The sequence below is a fragment of the Trichinella spiralis genome (assembly GCF_000181795.1).
Source record: "Trichinella spiralis strain ISS 195 chromosome Unknown Scfld2, whole genome shotgun sequence".
Classification (NCBI taxonomy): Eukaryota; Metazoa; Nematoda; class Enoplea; order Trichinellida; family Trichinellidae; genus Trichinella; species Trichinella spiralis.
The window spans coordinates 5,746,268-5,764,163 of NW_003526941.1; the positions used below are offsets into that span (position 1 = coordinate 5,746,268).

Consider the following 17,896-nt stretch of genomic DNA (forward strand, 5'->3'; position numbering starts at 1 on the left):
ACAAAAATAAATAAATAAATAATCACGGGGTACAAAAAGTAGATAAAATAAATAAATTTACATATAATGGAGAATGGAAAACAACAGCTAGAAGAAGTATATGGCAAGTGTTCGACACAACGCACGTTGACCTCAAAGACAACATTATTGATTAAATGACAACCAAAATAAAATGTTGACAATAAAAAAACAACAACAATCGTAATAATAATGATGATAATAATATGCAAATCTATGATGAGTAGGTAACAGATGCAAATTGTTCAACAGCTAAGCCCAAATACCATCTCCTTCGTCATCCTGAAAACAATTTGTTTAAAAAACAAACAATAAAACAGAATCAATAATAAATAAATAATAAATAAAATGACAACCAAATCGATGCCAGATACTTTGGGAAAGTGATCTGTAAAATTCAATGTCGGGTCGTTGTGCAATTTCACCCGACGTGCATTTTCCTCTTTCAAGCGTTGCAATAATTCTTCCTTTTGCTTTTTAACATTATCAATTTCTTCCGACGACTTTCTGCCGTGAAAATTTTCCAGAAACGCAATGTGCGCATCTTTTTCTTCAATCGCCGCCAACAATACTTCTCCTCTACAATCGATGAATTTCATAATTTCGTCGTAAATTGAAATTGAAATAAATCAACAATAATTCTGATTAAAAAAACTGTTTTTGTTTTGTTTTGTTTTCAACTTTCTGGTTGGTATTATTGTGCTGATTGGTAATATTTGTTTTTTTTTACAGTAAAACAATTGTGCTTGCATATCTTGTCTTACTTGAGTTGCATCACTTCGTCGACGTAACGCTTGCGCTCTTCTTGCATTGTTTTAATGGTGGCGTCGCTTTGGACTTTTTCTTGGCGTAGCTGTTTCAATTGTATACTGAGTTCATCGTATTGTTCTTGCAGTGTTTTCAGCTCATCTTTCAAAGCTGCGATCCGTTGCTCTGCCCGTTGGCTATTCAACTTTTGCTGAGCAACGGCCATTTCACGTTCGGCTGTTATGCTGACGCTTTCTTTCAACGCTTCTTCGAGCTCTTCAATACGACGATCTTTGTGCATCAGAACTGACTGTAAAATTTGAATAATAAAAATCAAAAATTACAATTTTACATCGAACCTGATAATCAGCATTTTCTGTATTGGAATGAAATCGTTTCGAATCGTTTCCACTTTCACGACTGAAAAATCGATAAATATTATTTTATAAACAAACAAACAAAACAGATAAACAAACCCTTCATTTTTTTCCTTCTCTGAATTGTGTATGATTTTCAACAAACGGTCAACCTCAGAGCGTGATTCGTCCACAGCTTGGTTGAGACGTTCAATTTCTGCTTTGAGCAAGTCAACACCGTTTGTTTTGTTCAATTCTTTGTAAAGTGAATTCTCTTTAGTCAACGCTTCCGTCTGTCGTACCATGTCATTGATTTTCTCATTCTGACTTTCAATGAATACCTTTAAAAAAATACCAATTTTCACAATTGTAATATAATGTAAGATATTCATGTTTATTTAAGGAAGAAATAATGGAAAATAGTACTTGAAATTTAAAAAGAGCAAGTGAAAATATTTTGTCCCGTTTATATATTAAAAATGAAAATAATAAACGTAACTGAAAAAGAGTATTGAAAATGGCATCGAGCAGATTTTCACAGAATGATAAAAAAAGCAAACATGCTTAAATTATTTGATCAATCGGTGACAACATTTTACTTTCACAAGTAACAACAACATGCAACAAGTTGTTTAACTGTATGAAAATGATAAGCACACAAAGTAATTAATAATTGATAAACAAAAAATTTTATTCATTAAATGTCGTGTATCATTTTAATAAAAGTGTACCCGTGACTTGATTAAGAAAGGTTTAACCAAAGTTTGTTTTTACAAAGTGTGAAAATCAATAAAGCCCTGTCATCACTAGTTAATTACAAATGAATCAAGCAAACATTTTATCATACTTTCCACAGGTTAAACATTTACATAAACGGTTACCCCATAATCATATTTGTAAAAAGCAAAATATTATAATAAAAAAATGATAATAATTTACTTGTCGATCAGAGATTTCTTTTTGCAACGAAGCAATCGCTATGCGAAGGTCTTTGTTCTCTTTTTCATGCGCCTCGCCGTCGCGTTTCCTCTCTATTGCCAGACATTCATGCTCTTCATTAAACCGCTTTCGCCAAAGATCACGCTCTTGAACCAAACGATTGATCTCGTCCTCAAGCAAAAAACAGATAATCAAAAAAAATCCCCCAATAAATTAATAAAATCACCACTTTCAATTTACCTGCAATTTCTTCTCCTGAATCACACCAGGTGATGAGTTCAATCTCGTACGGATTAAATTCAACTCACAATCCCGTTCTCGTATCGTCTCTTCGAGAAGATCAATCTGAAAAGAAGTAAACAAGAAAATTGAAAAAAAATTTTTTAAATAAATATAATTTTTAAATTTCTCCATTTTATTTACTTTACGATCTTTGGTGCTCAAACCAACTTCGCTAATTCGATGCTGCTCGTTCAACAAGTTCAATTCTGACAACAGACGATTCTTATCAGCTTGTAATTCAGTAATCTGTTGTGCTTTTTGGTCAATCATTTCATTTTTCGATTCCAATTTGCCACGCAAAGCGTCAATCTAATTCATAATAAAAATAATAAAGAAATAAACAGATAAAAATAAAGAATAATACATCGCTCTGCAACAATGTCGCCTGTTGATCTTTACTAGCGTTGGATTCTTTCATTAATTCCAAGTGTTTTTTAAAATCGCTGGCTGATTCTTCGGCAGTCGAAAGACGTGTATAAAGTGCTTGTATTTCGACAGTTTTCTGCCCAAGTTCGAGTTCAAGTTTGTCTGCCTAATAATAAAATTTTTTTTATCTCAACAAAATCGAAACAATAAACAGAAAAGTCTCATATAAACAAAAAATAACCACACATCTTCCTCATAGTTAACATCAATTCACACAATAATTTTAATATCATCAGTGAAACAAAAGAAAACACCATTCCACGCTTTTATATCAATCTCACCTTCAATTTCAATTCTTGGTATTCTTTATCAGTGACCATCTTATCGGTAAATTCCCGCTCGTGGATTGCACCACCGGAACGCAGTCGTTTCAATTCAGCTTCGTAGCTGGCCACTTCATCTTGCAAAGATTCAATTACCGCATCTTTCTGAAATGCAAATTTATAAATTACAAAATTCCCCCTCGGAAAATTTTCACGCATTAGACGACATACTCGCAAATTGGACAAACCATCATGGCTTTGCTGCAAGTGAGATTCGAGATCGTCGCAGTGCGCCTGCAATCTGGAACATTTTTCTTCCAATTCGACAATACGATTTTGAGCTAGTTCCATTTCGGCACAACTTTGCGCCACCGATGCTGGAACACCTTAAAAATAATATGAATAAAAGAAAGAAAATAAAATATCCAATCAAATACCTTTCGAATGCAGCGCTTCAAGCAATCGTTTCACCGATTCATCTTTGGACAACAAAAGTTGCCTCTGAGATTCCAACTGATACTGCAACTCTTTTACAGCGTCTGAGCTAATCAACCAATCACGACGATACCTGAAAAAAACCATCATTTTTTCATCAACAAGATATAATGAAAGAAAAAAGAAATATATCATCATATTTTTTATATTTGAAATTTTGAGTCATAAATATATCATTGCTTCTTTTGATAATTTACAAAGAAAATTTTCTCTAAATGTAATGAAATGATAAAAGAAAATTGATTTCAACACTTCTTCTATTCACCTCCGCTGCAATAGCAGTTACAGTAAACATATCATTTTCTCAACAGCGCTTTGCATAAATCATCTAATTTTTTGACATGAAAGAAGCGGAAAAGAGGAGTTTGAAAACAACAGTTTTAGACGAATATGCTTTATCATTAAAATGTCATTTGTGTGACTTGTAATAAATGTCACAAACAAGAACATTGACCAAAAAGATAATTTCAAAGCTAAAGCAAACAAAGCAAAAGTTTACAAAAGCACCCAAATGATAAAAATTACATTATCATTCTACAATTTCTATAGTAAAATTTAATAATTCGTTCAATTTTTCCCTGTTTGAATAAAAAATTTGCTCTTTTCTTTGATCATTTACAAATCTTGTCTTCTCAGGTTGCATCGACGTTTTGTCAAAATTTATGAATTATTCAAAAAACGAAAGAAGGCAGATGATGTTGATCATAAAGAAGTTCAAGGCTTTCCCAGAATTATTTTTCCATTTCAATCTTTCTCCGTTCCCACGTGAAGTTGTCATTAAAGAAATATAAAAGTATTTCAACATTAAAAAAAAAAAGAAAACACCGTACATGTCTCTTTCTTGACAAACTGTACGATAGTCATCATGGCCAATCAGTGGTCCATCATCCGGGAAGCGTCTAGACCGGCCTGAATTGCACTGGAAACGCAGCTCATTCTGCAGTTGCTCGATTAGTACCGATTGTTTCTGGAGAAATTAAAAAAAAATCAAGAGCTATCATGCAGGCAATAGCTTTGATTTTTAACAATTAACTTCACGTGTGAATTGAAATTAAAATTGAAGACAAAATTCAAATTGTGTTCTAAACTACTACAATGCTCAGATTGTTCCCTAAGAAGTTCAGAACAGCAATTATCGACAATAATTTTATGAATTCATGAATGTTCAGTGGTTAAAAAACAACAACAATACCGTAGAAAAATTGGAAATTGTTAAAGAGAAAAAAATCGAATGAAAACACTGAACAAAATATTGCATGCTCAACAACTAACTATTCACTAACATCGTCAATTTCCTTTTCCAATGAAAAGGGGAAACCTTACCTGATTATTGACTAATGACAATTTCAGTTGCTCTTGTAGCATGTTCATTTTCGCAGTTTCCTCTTTGCGCAGTGCTCGTTCACGTTTCAGTTCAGGACTCCAGAACGACTTGATGCTTCCCATTGTCGCATTCAGCTTTTCCATCGCAACGCGCAGATCTTCCCTCAGCGCATCACAGTCGGCCGGGCAACAGTTGGTCGTCGTCATTCGGCCGTTGACAATTTTAGAACCTGACCCGCAGCCTGGCGCCTCGTTTGAACCTCTGCCGCTTTTCACCAATGGATCCAAATCTGCTGACCAATCGCAGTCCGACTGCAAATAGCCCAAATTGCCGTGGGATAAGTGGCTTGAAAGGGTTGGTTGACGGTAAGAATTGTTCGACGAACGAGCCGAAAATGGAAAACCACCTTTCAAACCGCCGGCGTGGATCTGCGGATCCGCTGGCGGTAGCTGACAAAAAAAAGAACTGTATTCAAACAATTACAGTATACGTTTGTAATACCTGAGAATCAAAGCAGCGCTCAAACGTTACACCGTCGCACAGGCTGTGCACGTCACAGGAACTGTGATGGCGTGCTCTGGTGAAATGTCCAACACGCCGTTGCGAAACTGGCGTACGGCTTCCGTTTCTGGATATCCCTTCACCTCCGGTAATATGCCCCAAAGATTGATAATACAAATTCGACGGCGACGGCAACAGGCCTGATGCCAGCGAAGACTGTACTGCTGCCGATCCGGCTGAACTCATCACATCGCAAGCAATACCAGTAGCTAGCAAAAATTAAATTCGCTTCAGAAACAACATCAGTGAGAAGAAAAATTAAGAAAATATTTAGAATGAAAGAAAAAACACTAAGAACAGGTGTACTAAGCATGCATCCCACAGATGGAAGAAAGAAATCTTTTCAACGTTACAAACCTGGGCTGTATTTTCAAACCCAAGTTAAAATGAACAAAAAGCTGAAATCAAATGACCACTAATAAAATGTGAAAATCGTTAAGAAATGACATCAATAATGAAAATTTTAGCGATATAATTCGAGCACAGCAATAATTTATTATTTTGGAATCGACGCATATTGCAATTTTTCGCTTCAATAGCTATGAGGCGCATAATTCTTTCTCACGATAACTTTCTGATTAAACTAACAAAATAAAATTTTAATAATTTTGTAGACAAAAAATTTTTTAATAAAAATAATATTTGAACAGTAAAACATTAATGGAATAAATTATTATTTCTTTCATAAATGTCACTTCAATAAGTTCAACTCTGTAACGATGTCTATTGCATCACAATATCTCTCAGTAAATGAAAATAGAAATTTATAAATTCAAAAATCAATTGATTCATGCATAGCACAAAACCCGCAGGAAACACTATTAATCAATTCAATGAATTAATCAAAAAGAAAGATGCAAAACTAAATAAAGTAAAATAAAACATTTAAATTTAATTTAAATGAATTAAAAAATATTCAATAAAGTACATTTCAAATGATAACCAATTCACAATAAAATAAATGACAGAAGAGAAAAATCAAATAAAATGTTACTGAGAAATAGTGCAACTAACAATTTGTAATCGGAAATGAAATTTAAAAAAAAGATAAATGATGGATACCATTTATTAGAAATATGACAAAGTAATTTAATGTTGAAGCATGATGAATAAAGCTGAAAAACTTATTTTTATCAATATTTCCAAAGGTTTTCAAACTTTCAAACATACAAAATGCATCGACTGTTAATTAAAATAAATAAATCAAAAACATACACCTATATTAATACCTAATAATAAATGGAATAGGAAATATCTGAATAATTGACAGCAGTACGTGCCAAAAAGTATTATCAGAAGCAATTTAAAATCATGGAAGACTGCGTTTATAAACAGTAAAACGCTAAATTCGCGAAATCAGTAGAAGAGCAAACCAAACAAATAGACATTATCGATTTCACCGCAGAGAAGAGTAAAGCAATATGAAATGCGATAAGATTGAAACGTAAAATCAAATTTTCGTTACGTTATTCAAATATGTAAATGAAATAAAGTAAGAAAAAATGAATATTATGTTAGATAGTCAGTTTAGATGAAACATAAGAAAAAACTTCAAGCAGGGCGCTCACCAATTTCAAACGTGTAAGTATTTATTGTTCGAAACAGATATTCTTGTTTCTGGACCTAGTCGCTTAAAACAACTTCAATTCTACTTCAGAAGTCCATTAACAGTTTTACAGAGTATACATGTACAAGATGCTTTCTGTGATTCACGGCGGGAGACAAACAACTTTAACAGTATTCTGAAAGTCAGGTATAAGTTAATTTAATTTTGAAAAACAACATTTCCATTTCATAAATAACTTTACCTTTTTCAAATTCTACTTTAAATATTTATAATAAAATAAAAATAACTGAGAAACGAAATAAAAACAATACATATATTCCTCTGACCATGCTCAAGTTTCATTCTATTTAGAATAATTTCCTAAAACTAATTATTGCCCATTTCCGACGATAAGAATAATAATTTTAGAACAAAAGTGCAAAATACTTGTTATTCATTTCATAAAATTTCGTTCTGCTTTTTAAAAGCAATTTTACAAATAGTAGCTTAGATGCTGGTACTTTGCTTTATTAGCTAATGTTAATAGTTAATAGCTCCCACAACTGGGTTTTCCGAATGTGCCATTACAAAATGAACTTTTTTGATTCCACAATTCCAAATTTCAATGTTTTTAGAAACTTTTAATGTTAAAAAATTTCTTTCACATCTTTTACGTGTCATTAGCAAGCGTTAAAACCAAAAGCTTATAGAAAAACTGGGACTTGTGCTTTTCACAAAATGCCACCAACCCTTCGGAATAAACAGTAGATCTCCTGGTTTTACAATGGTTTCATAAAATTTCACATTTTTTACAAGAGGAAATTTTTCATAATCAATTTTTTCCATGTCAATCTAAAAGTTGATTGAGAATCAATTAAACAAACATATTGCAACAATTAATAGATGTTACACTTCAACCTGACTAGTGTTCGACATCAAACCGTCTGTAATTGGATACAAATTTTTGGTAGCAGTTGGATGACACAGGCGCAAATATTTCTTGCCAAAAACCTTAATTTTTAAACTAATCTTTAAAACGTGAACATGAAAACAACTGATAAACCTGAGCGAATAGATTGTCTCTAGGATCGGTGTGCAATGGTGAAACAGTATTTGCCGGACCAAACCAAGCATTGATATCCACATCTTCTGGGGCACATTGAAGACAGCAATAATCAGGAACAGCTATATCATCTTTCAATTCGGTTATCTGATAAATTTACATTTAAGAGATAACGTTAAAAGGAAAAAAACATAATTACAAATTACAAACCTGTTCAAAAAGTTGATGCTGAGCTAAATAAGCTTTCTCTCTGGCATCAGGATTGAAATATTCATGGACAAAATCTGTTATGGTCAGCAGTTTCTGTGACCATTCATCATTAGTATACTTTGAGCCAATTTCGATAGGAACTGTACGATAAGCACATTTCGACATTAAATAAGCAATACTAAAATAGCTCTTATGAAATTTTATATTTGACATGTCAGTTCAATAGAACAAAGTACAAACTTCCATTTCTCCATTGCTTGCCATGATTCCAAAGCTCCTTCAATAACAACAGGGTTCTGTGGAATCAAGAAATCACGCTGAAATGTTTCCAAGCTTGGACATGCTACACGAGGAACACAGTGTTCAAAATGTTCACAAACATCATTCTAAACACATCAAGCTGATTCCTGTTATTTACATAATCATTGAAACACTGCCAAATCAACCATGCAAACGTCATACTATATTGAAAACTACCTTCATCAATTAATACTTATTTTGCTTTTTTAAATTCTTCATAAAACATTCATTCTTCGTGAATTACAAAAAAATTTTAATGCAATCGAATAACTCACCACTGAAGCTAATGCTTGATCAAATTTATCATTAATAAGCATATCTTCCAAAGGGTAAGTGTCAATCATCTTGCAGTGAAGCAAACTGGCAAGTCTGGCAAGAACATTCCCGGATATAGGACAGCCAAGTAAAAGACCTTTGTCACAACTACACAGTGCATCCTAAAATGCATTAAAAATATTTTAATTTGCAATAAAGAAACTCAAATTTTAAACAAAAAAAGATATACCTTCAAACGACCGTTAGCAATATGCGCAATCGATAACAATAACGATACCATGGTATATAATAGACGCCAAGAAATGTTAACTTCACTCCAATGTCCTGTATTTAACCTTTCCCAAATAAAATTTAACATAAAATTGCAAATTTCAACAGTTGCTTCGAAATCTTTCAATTCAATTGCTTTAAAAGTTCGCCTGAGTAGCAGAAACATGTCACCTGGGACAACATGGTCATCAATCAATGAAAGCCATGTTTCCACGGATTCAGGAATAAATTCAGTAAAAATAATTTCATTCATGATTTGTATTTATAAGAACATAATAATACTACTCTTCGATATAACCAAACATATTTTCTGTTATGCGCAACTAAAAATATGTATTTGTTTATAATTATCATTAATAGATTAGTTTGCAAAAATGCTAGAGAAAAAGTTGCAACAATTGGTGCAACTTAAAAACTGCATTTTACATAGTTTAAAGAACAATACAGTTTAACAATCAAGTTTCAATGTTACAGTAATCATGTTCAATTTACCACACACATTTTTTACGCAATTCATTTATGTTACGTGTATGCAACATGAACTTTCATCTTTTCGATGAAATACGTTGCTTTTAGCAAATTACCAAAAGTTATGGATTGAATTACATGGCTAAAGAAAATGCAAATACTTTTATTAATGCATTCTTCTAAATTTACACAAACTGAAAAATTCATTTCAGCATTCATAGCAACAACATTTCTATGAAAACTGTTCTACTGAAGGAATTCTAGATTTCATTTCAAAACTTCACAACTTCCAATTGATTGCAATATTGGTAATAATCAAATTTGATGGCATAAAAACACCAAATCACACAATATACAGTTTCTAATGAATTTGTGCACTGCGATAAAAACCAAACTAACCGAATCAATTTTTCACTTCATTTATAACGAACGTTAAATAAATTTCGCAAAGCTATCTGGACATATTTCGAAGAAAACATTATACTAAAAGAAAAATGATAAAACATATCATTTAGACAAAAACAATGAAATACATACCCTTTGAAAAAGTAACAAATTAAACTTCCATAGAAAGGTATGAAAGCTTCTGTTTGTTCGTAAAGTATCGCTTTGAGAATGCCTTGCGATGTTTCTTCAGGGGTCAACACCGGAATGACGCTTAAAATTTAAATTACTGCAAAGCATTGCATTTTTTAGCATCACTTATTAAACATACTCCGAAGTAACATTACAGGAACTGAGTAGATCTGTACGAGTGAAAAATGGATATATTGTAGTGGTTTTAATTTCGCCACCGAAGCCGTGGTCATAGATTTCCCACTCTAGCGATTCCATCAATCCTCGAACAGCAAATTTACTGGCACTAAATATGAATAATTCTGCAAACTTCAAAAGAAAATCTTATGTTTATTTAAACCGCCTAACCAATACACTAAAAGTAAAGTAAAATATCGATTTTATCAACAGTGAAAAGAAAGTAACAAGTTTCCAATAACATACCTATAACAACAGGAATATGAATTTCCAAAATGACCACCATACGAGGAAACCGCTACAATATGACCCTGACCTCGTTTGAGTATATACGGATAAAATGCTCGTATAGTCTGAATTTAAAGAAAATTACATCACATCCCAAATATAAAAATTAGCATAAAAAACTTACCCAAAAGTATCCCAAAACATTAACGTTCATGGTGCGGTAGATTTCAACATCACTGTGATCTTCCAAAAGTTTAGGAATCAACACACCTGCACTGCAAACCAACACATCCGGGCAGCCCAATTCAGGATTAGTAACAATTGCAGTCGCCACTTGACGCATGCTCTCCGGGTCTGTCACATCGGCTGTGTAAGCGTATACACAAGCTGAGGTTTCTTGGCGCAATTCCTCGGCAGTTTGCTTATTGGTTGACTAAATCAGAAAATTGAATTTCTCATAAACCCTGTTCACGAATTTGCTTATTTACAGTCAATAAATTTTCATTTCTCTTCTATCAAAAATAAAATATTAACCTCATCTAGGTCAACGAGAACAATTTTTGCATGCAAATGTGCAAGCAAAAGTGCAAGCCCTTTGCCAATTCCACGCGCTGCTCCAGTAATGACAATAACCTTGTCGGTGACCGACTTTGGCTTTTTGAAGAAACATTCCAAAATTGACCAAGTGTAACCAAAGCAACATTGCAAAAGTGCAAGCCCAATTCGAACCAACAGAATCATCTACTAGAAACAGGAAATTTAAAAAAATGGCAAATCAAAAGAAATACACAGTGCTAACTTTACAATACTTTTCATTTGAACAAATTAATATCGTTTTTATAAATAAGACGATCAAAATCACTTTCATTTACATCATCATTTCATCATCATCACTATCATTTCATAAATAATCAAATGTAATTTTATTAACATTTAAAACATGGAAAATTGCCTAAATAATTTGTGACAAGAACGTTTTCTATGCAAAAAATAAACAGTCCTATAATATATAAAATAAAATAAAACATTAACATACAATGAATCATCATAATTGCAAATAACAGTCACCGCTTCGTTTATAATAAAAAAATGATTACACTTAAATTACGAAACAGGCAAAAAAATAATTTTTTAGACTATATTATCATAATAATTTAATAATCTACAGTTGAGAAAAGTTTCATACCTGTAAAGACAGTAAAATACAGCTTTCACAAAATACAGTAAATCAATCCGAAAGTACCATTTCTTGATGAAATGAAAGTATACTTGTGCGCAGCATATGATTATGAAAGTAATTTAAATATAATGATTATCTATTAGCATTTGTTCACCTTTAACGCTTTGGTAATTTTTGTCTACTATTTGCTTTTGAATTTTACTTATTTTTGCATAATGTTTTTAATTTTTAAGAATCAAGTAAAAAATTATATTTGGGGAAATTTTATAAGCACCTTAATTGCACTAAATAATTGCAACAATCTCTAGAACAATTAAATATCTGAAGAATAAATATATTTTGTTGCAGTTAAAATTATTTATTATAAATTATAAATAGAATTTACATATGCAATAATAAATGGATGCGACGGTTAATAATAATATTTGAAATCGGTAATAATTTAAGCCAACGTCCTAACTTTGCAAATATGGCGTACTGTACTTCTGTTTTTTGCACCGATCTAAAGTATTGAAATACTGCTAGATGTAAACTGTTTTGAGAAAAAAGCATGAATATTAAATCTCATTGAGCACTTAACAAAAACTCTGGCATGAATAAAGTGTTATAAAATACTAGACCATCAATTAATTAATTATACTATCCGTTCTGCTGGTGATCATGCAAAAAGCATCCAAAGCAAAAGAACCTTCTAGTACATGGTATGCTGATATTCCGTCCAAGCTTATTACATGGCTTCCTTCAGATTTATTTTCTAATTTTTGGAATAATCGGAAAAAGGAAACTGAAAAATGTAAAATAGTTTCTTCTTTAGTTTATAGTTTTCATAACTGATGTAAATTTAGCTAGCGAATGGATAGAAGGTAATCGACGCCATTCAGATTCACTTGATCTTCAACATTTTGGCAATGTGGAAGGTTTAATTCCTACCGGAAAACGAAACCCTGGTGCTGGTCATGCTTTCGTAGAGGTTCAACTGACTCACTTGACTTGGTGTGATAAATGTGGCGATTTTATTTGGAGTCTTTTCAGGCAAGCCATCCGATGTGAAAGTATGTGCTTTTGAGCTTTGTTTATTTTTTATTTTGAAATTTAATTTCCAGTAAATTTTGCATGAAATATGTTTTTAATTATTGTTGTCTGATTTGCAGTTTGTCATTACACTTGTCATTACAAATGTCGTAGTTTGGTCACTTTGGACTGTCGATCAGTGTCGGACAGTTTATCATCGAAGTCTACTGAATTGACTTTACTTTCCAATTCTGGTGTCAGTTTCGATGCGAAATGCTCAACTGATCATCTTTATGATGAAGTAAGTTCAGCAATTGTTTGTTTTGCAACTGTTTTTGATAATCAGGTTTGTAGGTGTTAAATTTGGACGAAGAAGATCAGTATGAAGAATGTTATGAAGGGCCAGTTAGTCTACATGAATTATCAGAATACAAATTATCAGCAACAGGTCCAAATCTACTGGATTTGATAGTTAATTACAATGAAAAAGCTGGTGGATTGACCATGACACTTGTAAGTTTAGAAGCTGAAAATAAAATTTAAAAATGCATAAATATCTATTTAACTGATTCAGATGAAAGAACCATATTTTTTTATTCAGGATGATAATGCAACAACTTATCGGGGTTTTATTAAAATTTTGATCAACTTTACTCGTCCTGTGAACACCGTCGACATTCTTAATCAGCCGTCCTGCTATGATATTACTATGGATGGGGATGTGATGATCAGTGGTGGTTCCTCTAAACGCCTTACTTTGACTTCATTTTATTTGCCACGTAACTGCGTGAAAACGTTGCACATATCAAGCGATACAACTACCCAAGAGATGATAGTGTCAATGTTGAAGAAGTTTCACATTGTGGATAATCCAAGAAAATTTGCATTTTACGAACGAGATTTGCAATCTGGCAAGACTCTTCAAGGTTTGAATCATTACAATTTTTTGTGATATATTTAAATTTGGTTTTTTGTTATTTGTATTTGTAGCTAAATTGCGCAGAATTCCCGATGACGCGTGTCCATTAGAAATTGCATTGTTGTGGGGGCCGTTGACTAACAAACGATTCGTCCTTCAGGAAAATGAAACTGGTGAAATTATGGTAAAATGATCGATATTGTTTTGCTATTTTAATATTTTTTGAACTAATTTTTAGTTGTTTTTCTTTTTGATTTTTTTAGTGGGATTCGTTTGAAATTCCCGAGTTGAATAATTTTTTAAAAATTTTGGAAATTGAAGAAAACCAATACGTTGACCAAATTCGAGAATATTATGGAAACTATCGCTTGCACTTGCAGCGGGAAATTCAGAAACGTGAAGAGATGCAGTGTGTCGACGCATCAGATGGAATATTGGTATGAATTTGAATTTTACATCTGTAGAGAAGAATGCTGTTATGTAAGCAATGAGAATAATTACGGACGAATAATGTTGATCTGTACGAATTCTCATATGCTTTAATAAATAATGTTAAATACAAGCAGCACTCAGATTTTCGAAATGTATTGCTTTCTTTCCTGTTTCTATGCAGTATGAATTTCTCGTTTTCTAAAGTTCTGATTTAGCTCTAAAAATAAAGCATTCTTTGTTTGATACTTTAAAATGCGTATAGAGTTTATTTGATGAACAATAACTGGAATTTTAATTTGCAAGCCTGCTGACGTAAGCAAGATACAAACAAATACTTTTCATTCGAGACAGCTTTTTCTTCCACGTATTTCTTTTTTAGAAGTTTCTAAGTATTACGTTTGCGATAATTTGAACAGAGAAATCATTTTCATCCAAATATTGATGAATCGCTAAATTTTAATTTTTGTCAAACTTAAAAATAATTTACATACAATGGTTTAAAAACTGTATAAGATTGTTTTAAAATATTTTATAATAAACAAAAATTTTTTAGTTGGTTGAGATATTTGCTAGACATAAAATTCGTCAGTGTCATTTTAACAATAATAGTACGTTTATTTTGCAATTAATGACTTCTACTTTGTATAATATTTGTTTAGAATTCAGAGTTCTTCATTTATATTGTTTCTGTATAATTCACAAGCGGTGTTCAAATTTCACCGTTCTAGTCCAAATTTGTAGAACAGTTTGAACCGTGAAACTGTCAAATGCCGCAGGTTATACTATGGTATTAAAAGTTTTCCCTGCATAAATGTACTCGCATTAATACAACAACTAGAAGCAGTTCAGAATAGTTGCACTAAGTTACACCCACTCAGTGCATAAAAAATTGCATTATTTATAGTTCAAATCACATAAAATTATTTCTACAGAAGATGCAATGTATATCGTAATTATGAAAATAAGGTACAAATAAACGAATTTTTAACTGTATTTTTTAAAACATTAAAAAAAATATTTTTTGATTATTATGCATAAACAGTCTTTTTTAAGCAAATTATTATTTTTGATAAGTCAGCCTTAAAAATAAAATAATTTAAATGCACGATATTTGGTGCAATGGGTTTCTTGTCATCTTTCTTGAAAAATATAGTGATAGTTTTGTCTTTTTAAGAGTAAATATGTATTTTGTTTAAAAAATTTTATTTTTTTAAAAATTATGTGCTATTTTGAGAGAACGTCGAAAATGTGGTTTGCAACTACATTTTTAGTAAAAGCAAATATTTGACAAGCGATCACGATAGAGAAAAACTAACGCTAGCCGCTTGGTAGCAAATTGTGTATGCGCAATTGCTACTTAAACTGCGAATAGGTAAGATGTGATTCATTTTGAAACTTGTTCCTCAGTGCTAATGTATAAATATTATTTGGTGGACAATAATTTTTATAATTGTTGCTGCTTTCAGTTTTGAAGAACTGTTGTAAACACATCATTTACCATGTAAGTGATCAATTGTCAGAAATTTGAAATGAAAATGAAAACTAGCGTTTGTTTTAGGTCAGGGATAATCACTGACTGCAGTTGTCGGTGTACAGTATCAGTCAGTTAATTTTTTTGTTGTTTTCTAAACGTGCCCAATATTTTTTTTGAAGTTTCTTATTGTAAACATTACCGTCCTAATAGCGTATTTTATTCATCTTCAGTGATTTGTTCGCGCTTGCTTGGGCGTGGCCTGATCTGTCAAGGTTTAAGGCGGGCCATTTCACAATAACTGGATGCAGACGTTTTATTAAATTGCCAAAAGCGAAAACAAACCTAATAGGTGTTCACTTTCAAGATTTAGACTGTAAAGATAGATTGATTGAGTGTAACATTTGAACAAATGCATGCTATTGGTGAACGTGAAGTGAAGTAAAATTGTAAAATTCACCAACAACGACCATACTTTAAAATACTGAATTGTATTGAATTCGACAAGTGAAACGAAGAAAATTTGTTTGTTAAATTTAAAATTTAAATGAATAAAATGAATAAATAAATGGATGGTCATGAACAGTTAGTCAACTAGTTGTTCAGTCGAGTTGATAGAACTTATTTTCGACAACTTTGAGTGATATAGAAAAGACCGAATCAAAATAGATTATGTTAATTTGTTGAAAATGATATCGTCGAAAAGTGAAAATGAAATTGTAAAGGCATATTCTTGTGAAATTGGATCTTCTTCTCAAACTGATGGAAAAATGCAAATGCCTACAGTACGACTGGCGTTGACTGTTCTTGCGGTCGGTTTTGGTACAAGTTTCCAATATTATTCCAATGCGGTAGTGAACAATGCAGTGGACGTTTCAAAACGGTGGATTAATACCACGAGAATCAATGATGGTCAGTCGGCTTTGGATGAAAGCAGTTTTGTCAGAGCGTGGTCATTGGCGACGACGTTACTTCAATTGGGTGCTGTGATGAGTTCATTTGTCACTCAAGCAGCGGCTGAATGTCTTGGCCGTAGAAAAAGTTTAATGGTAACAAGCTGCATATCCGCCTTGGCCGCTCTGTTAACTGTTTGGTCGATTCTGTGGAGTAATTATGAAGCTTTTCTAATTGGTCGTTTTGTTTACGGCTTGGGTTTGGGTTGTGGAGTGGGCTTGGCGTCGTTATTTCTATGTGAAATCGCACCCTCGTCTTTACGTGGTACATGTTGTGCCGTACAGCAGTTGTTCGTTGGCTTAGGTAATTTGACCGCTCTGCTTGTTACCGTTCCTCAACTGTTGGGTAACGAGCGTTTATTGTGGCTTGCATTCGGCTTGCCACTATTTCCGAGCTTGATTCAACTGCTAGTTTTGAGCTTGAGCCATGATTCACCACGGCATTTATTGCTCAGTCGTGGAGATGAGCCAGCTGCCAGTCGAGCTGCCCGTTTTTATCTAGGCTCGTCAGCAGCATGTGGTTCTGAACTGATCCAATTGGAAGTAATCCAACGGGTGAGCATGGGCGAGCTGTTTCGAAACATCCAATGCAGACGGATGCTGTTGATCGCGTTAGCGGTTACATTTGGTATACAGTTCAGTGGTATTGGTCCCATAATGGTTTTCTCGAAAACAATGTTAACCGACGCTGGAGTGGACGATTTTACGTCTAGGTGGGCCACTGTCGGTTTGGGGTTTTGCAATTTCTTGGCTCCGCTACCGGCAATGGCGATGATGCAGCGCGTTGGACGTCGACCAATGCTGTTGTCCGGCTTCACTGTATGTGCGTTTTGTTTGACCACTATTTCCGTGCTTGTCCATTTTGCTAATCACTATGCAAGCAAAACTGTGCTTCTGGCTGCCGTCCCTTGCCTGTATGTGTATCAAATTGGTTTTTCTTTGGCAGCTAGTGTTGGTTGGACTTTTCCCGCTGAATTGTTCTCTCAGCGTCATCGATCAGCAGCGTTGACAGTTGTCTGTTTTTTTCTGTGGACATTTCAAGCTATCGCTGTTTATACGTATCTTCCAGTGAAAGAACGATTCGGTGTTGCAAAAAGCTTTCTACCATATATTTGTTCTTTATTGTTTGATGCCTTTTTACTGTACAGGTACATGCCTGAAACTAGGTGTCGATCTTTGGAAGCAAATGTAACGGTGGAAAAACTTCCATTGGTTAATGATCATTGCAAAAGCAGTTCTGAAAATAATCTCTTCCAATCTGCATAAATGTGGCAGTGCATTCAATGGACACGTGCTAATTTATTGCAAATGAACATCTCGATATGCTTATTCTGACAGTACAGTAAAAAGTCTTTTTGTTATAAGAAATGAAAATTCTGCTTGTTTGCAAAAAGCTTTTGGTTGA

The 17,896-nt window shown here is 33.1% G+C and overlaps 3 protein-coding genes across 3 annotated transcripts; all 3 read right to left on the bottom strand.

The window, feature by feature from the left end:
• Positions 1 to 270: 270 nt before the first annotated feature.
• Tsp_05885 (JmjC domain-containing protein 5) lies at positions 271 to 11,266 on the bottom strand. The gene is made up of 24 exons (XM_003380119.1): positions 11,060 to 11,266; positions 10,710 to 10,958; positions 10,544 to 10,650; positions 10,260 to 10,406; positions 10,082 to 10,201; positions 9,036 to 9,225; positions 8,806 to 8,967; positions 8,471 to 8,616; positions 8,231 to 8,408; positions 8,021 to 8,167; positions 7,707 to 7,809; positions 5,352 to 5,620; positions 4,850 to 5,299; positions 4,357 to 4,493; positions 3,469 to 3,599; positions 3,263 to 3,417; positions 3,050 to 3,196; positions 2,484 to 2,651; positions 2,301 to 2,405; positions 1,242 to 1,462; positions 1,125 to 1,185; positions 783 to 1,075; positions 444 to 597; positions 271 to 300 (listed from the first exon to the last, which is right to left on the bottom strand). The coding sequence occupies exons 1-24, from the start codon at positions 11,264 to 11,266 to the stop codon at positions 271 to 273; spliced, it is 4,077 nt and encodes a 1,358-aa protein (XP_003380167.1).
• Positions 11,267 to 12,160: 894 nt separating this feature from the next.
• On the bottom strand, positions 12,161 to 14,169 carry Tsp_05884 (hypothetical protein). The gene is made up of 8 exons (XM_003380120.1): positions 13,962 to 14,169; positions 13,539 to 13,635; positions 13,335 to 13,459; positions 13,220 to 13,242; positions 12,880 to 12,992; positions 12,636 to 12,772; positions 12,346 to 12,489; positions 12,161 to 12,207 (listed from the first exon to the last, which is right to left on the bottom strand). Exons 1-8 carry the CDS (start codon positions 14,167 to 14,169, stop codon positions 12,161 to 12,163), a joined length of 894 nt encoding a protein of 297 aa, XP_003380168.1.
• A 2,816-nt stretch (positions 14,170 to 16,985) lies between these two features.
• Tsp_05883 (conserved hypothetical protein) lies at positions 16,986 to 17,352 on the bottom strand. The gene is made up of 2 exons (XM_003380121.1): positions 17,331 to 17,352; positions 16,986 to 17,308 (listed from the first exon to the last, which is right to left on the bottom strand). Exons 1-2 carry the CDS (start codon positions 17,350 to 17,352, stop codon positions 16,986 to 16,988), a joined length of 345 nt encoding a protein of 114 aa, XP_003380169.1.
• Between the last annotated feature and the right edge of the window lie 544 nt (positions 17,353 to 17,896).

Coding starts and splice junctions, on each gene's coding strand:
- Tsp_05885 (XM_003380119.1), bottom strand. CDS start 11,266: ATGATTCTGTTGGTTCGAATTGGGCTTGCACTTTTGCAATGTTGCTTT. Junction 8,409..8,470: donor CAAGCAATGGAGAAATGGAA/GTTTGTACTTTG, acceptor GAGCTATTTTAG/TATTGCTTATTTAATGTCGA. Junction 3,600..4,356: donor GTTTGTCAAGAAAGAGACAT/GTACGGTGTTTT, acceptor GGTTTTTTTCAG/GTATCGTCGTGATTGGTTGA.
- Tsp_05884 (XM_003380120.1), bottom strand. CDS start 14,169: ATGAGAATTCGTACAGATCAACATTATTCGTCCGTAATTATTCTCATT. Junction 13,636..13,961: donor CGAATTTGGTCAACGTATTG/GTTTTCTTCAAT, acceptor CAAACCTTGAAG/AGTCTTGCCAGATTGCAAAT. Junction 12,773..12,879: donor GTGACCAAACTACGACATTT/GTAATGACAAGT, acceptor AAATAAACAAAG/CTCAAAAGCACATACTTTCA.
- Tsp_05883 (XM_003380121.1), bottom strand. CDS start 17,352: ATGGACAAGCACGGAAATAGTG.